General features: G+C 50.3%; 1 protein-coding gene across 1 annotated transcript in view; it reads right to left on the bottom strand.

Moving 5' to 3' along the window:
• The window catches only part of EMH_0002480 (aspartyl aminopeptidase, putative), a gene marked incomplete at both ends in the record, with an annotated part of 3,146 nt that extends 2,249 nt beyond the window's left edge, over positions 1-897 (bottom strand). Inside the window, 3 exons of the mRNA XM_013495993.1 lie at positions 161-276; positions 511-587; positions 764-897. Of these exons, the coding sequence (XP_013351447.1) occupies positions 161-276; positions 511-587; positions 764-897 (327 nt within the window). The remainder of the gene's footprint in view (positions 1-160; positions 277-510; positions 588-763) is intronic.
• Between the last annotated feature and the right edge of the window lie 1,282 nt (positions 898-2,179).

Below are 2,179 nucleotides of genomic sequence, written 5' to 3'. Positions count from 1 at the left end.
GGCCCCCGCCGTAGCACTCCACACTCCCCTGCGTTTCGTTGCATAGGCACAGCTCTCCTCTGCGTCTCACCATTGCCGACGCAGGTGAGACACGGCTAAGCTCGTTCTGTAAGCAGATAGTGGCAACGTTCCAAGACGCTTCAACCGAAAGAATACTCACCATGTGATACCCTTCCTTCTCTGCAAACGCGTTAGGTCTCAGACGCAAACAAGGAGAGTCGGTGTGTGTTGCTGTTACGCAGAAGCCACCGGTGTTACCGCGTCCAAAGCTTTCTCCTGAGACCAGACAAAGCAACTGTGACCTGTTGCAAACCCCACAGCCTACACGTGGCACCACCTAGCCGGAAGTCGGCATGCTCCGTGCTGCAGCTACAGCTAGATGGGCTCAGTCGTAAGAAGATGGCGGAGACGGCGGGAAGTTACAGAACGAAAGGCCCACCAACAACAAACGCCGCTATGCANGTAAGAAGATGGCGGAGACGGCGGGAAGTTACAGAACGAAAGGCCCACCAACAACAAACGCCGCTATGCATGAATCGTTCCTTGTAACAAAATATTTGCCTCCGCAGGAAATCTCCCATTTGGTCCTGTGAATATTGGCAGGGATCATGGTAAGCCACGCATCACGGCACTCCCAAGCAAAGCAGATCCTGCTGCACCGGCAGTGGCTGCTGCTGCCCTTCCATCACTTCTATGTGCACCTCTAGCAACAGTTTTGACTTCATTTTGCTGCAGACAGCAGCTGGGTGCATGTGAACCCCACCGCTCGTTCAGCTCCACGAAGTCTGCATTTTTAAGAATTTCCTTCACAGCCTGCACTGAGTGGTAGGGTGAACCTGTCTTGTTTATAAAGTGGAGAAACCGCTCAGCGACAGGTTTTGCCAGTTCCAGAGCCATCCTACAGCGACGGAGACAGCAAATGCCGCACAAGTCGACACACCACTCATGCAAATGAACTCCCAGAATGGTAGCCGTAACGGAATCATAGATAGCCAGAGGATATCATTGGNCCACTCATGCAAATGAACTCCCAGAATGGTAGCCGTAACGGAATCATAGATAGCCAGAGGATATCATTGGGTCTGGAGGTGTGTATTTGTTCACGTAGGAGGCGTCGAAGGCTTGTAAAAGCCTGGAAACCTTAACGGCAAGTCGGACTGCCTGGTCTGTCCAGAGGAACATTGACGTACTTGTCACTTTGATGCGGAGCTAGCTTTCCTATGAACCGCCTTGGCGACAAAAATACCGATTCCCTACTCAATGAATTGTTTTTACTAGCTCCCACTTTTCTCTTGCCACAAACACACGGCAGGGCCCTGGGGCCCAGCGGCTCGTGATGGGGCTCAGGCAAGAACTGAAGGCATTTAAGGAGCTATAGAAGAGAAACAAAAATTAAAATTTATGCAAATAACAACAGAATTAAGTTACTCCCGAGCGTTGCGAGCTCCATGCAAAGTGGCGGACTAATCACATACAGAGCACAGCCGCTGGCTGCGTCTGTTGCTCCGCAGCCTGCTCCATTTGCAACTTATTAGCAATAGCAAAACCCGTACAACCCCTTCTTAGTACTTAAAGATGGAGCGATCCGCTACATCATTTGGGTAAAATAAGGAGCAACGCTTCAACCGACGGGCTGGTGGTGTAGGGGTATCACGTTCGCTTCGCATGCGAAAGGTCTCGGGTTCAATTCCCGACCAGTCCAGACCTTTTACTTCCACGTCGTTCTTTATTCGCTTTAGTTCTTTTCGGAGAGTTTTTTAATATGGTGGTGCAATGTAGTGCTCCGCTCGTGCTGCTGTTGTTATCTTCGCGTTTACTGCTCTTGGTGAGTTCTTAAAAGTGTACCACCGCAAGGAACCGCTGTGGGATGCTTTACATGTTTCATAACAGCTGCAGTTCATATTACGTAGCTGTCCGGCCTAGTAATTCAAGCAGATAGGGCACACACTTTTCTGCTACTGGTGGCGGCAGCATGCCTCTCCTATACAATCGCCTGTAATTCTCCTCGACGGGAAGGCACAAGCACAAGCACACAAACGCCTAGGTTTGGAATTACCGGCTGCATCCGCTGAAAGCAGCGTCGCCTATGAGTAAAAATTATCATTCAGCAACTCCATTTTGAGACCTTGCTGCCGTTTGGTGACCCTCATCCCTATGTTAGCATACCACAAAGGCAAGT

This window comes from Eimeria mitis, genomic scaffold (genome assembly GCF_000499745.2).
Source record: "Eimeria mitis Houghton genomic scaffold, Emh_scaff186, whole genome shotgun sequence".
Taxonomy (NCBI): Eukaryota; Apicomplexa; class Conoidasida; order Eucoccidiorida; family Eimeriidae; genus Eimeria; species Eimeria mitis.
This window is presented reverse-complemented; position numbering and strand designations above follow the sequence as displayed.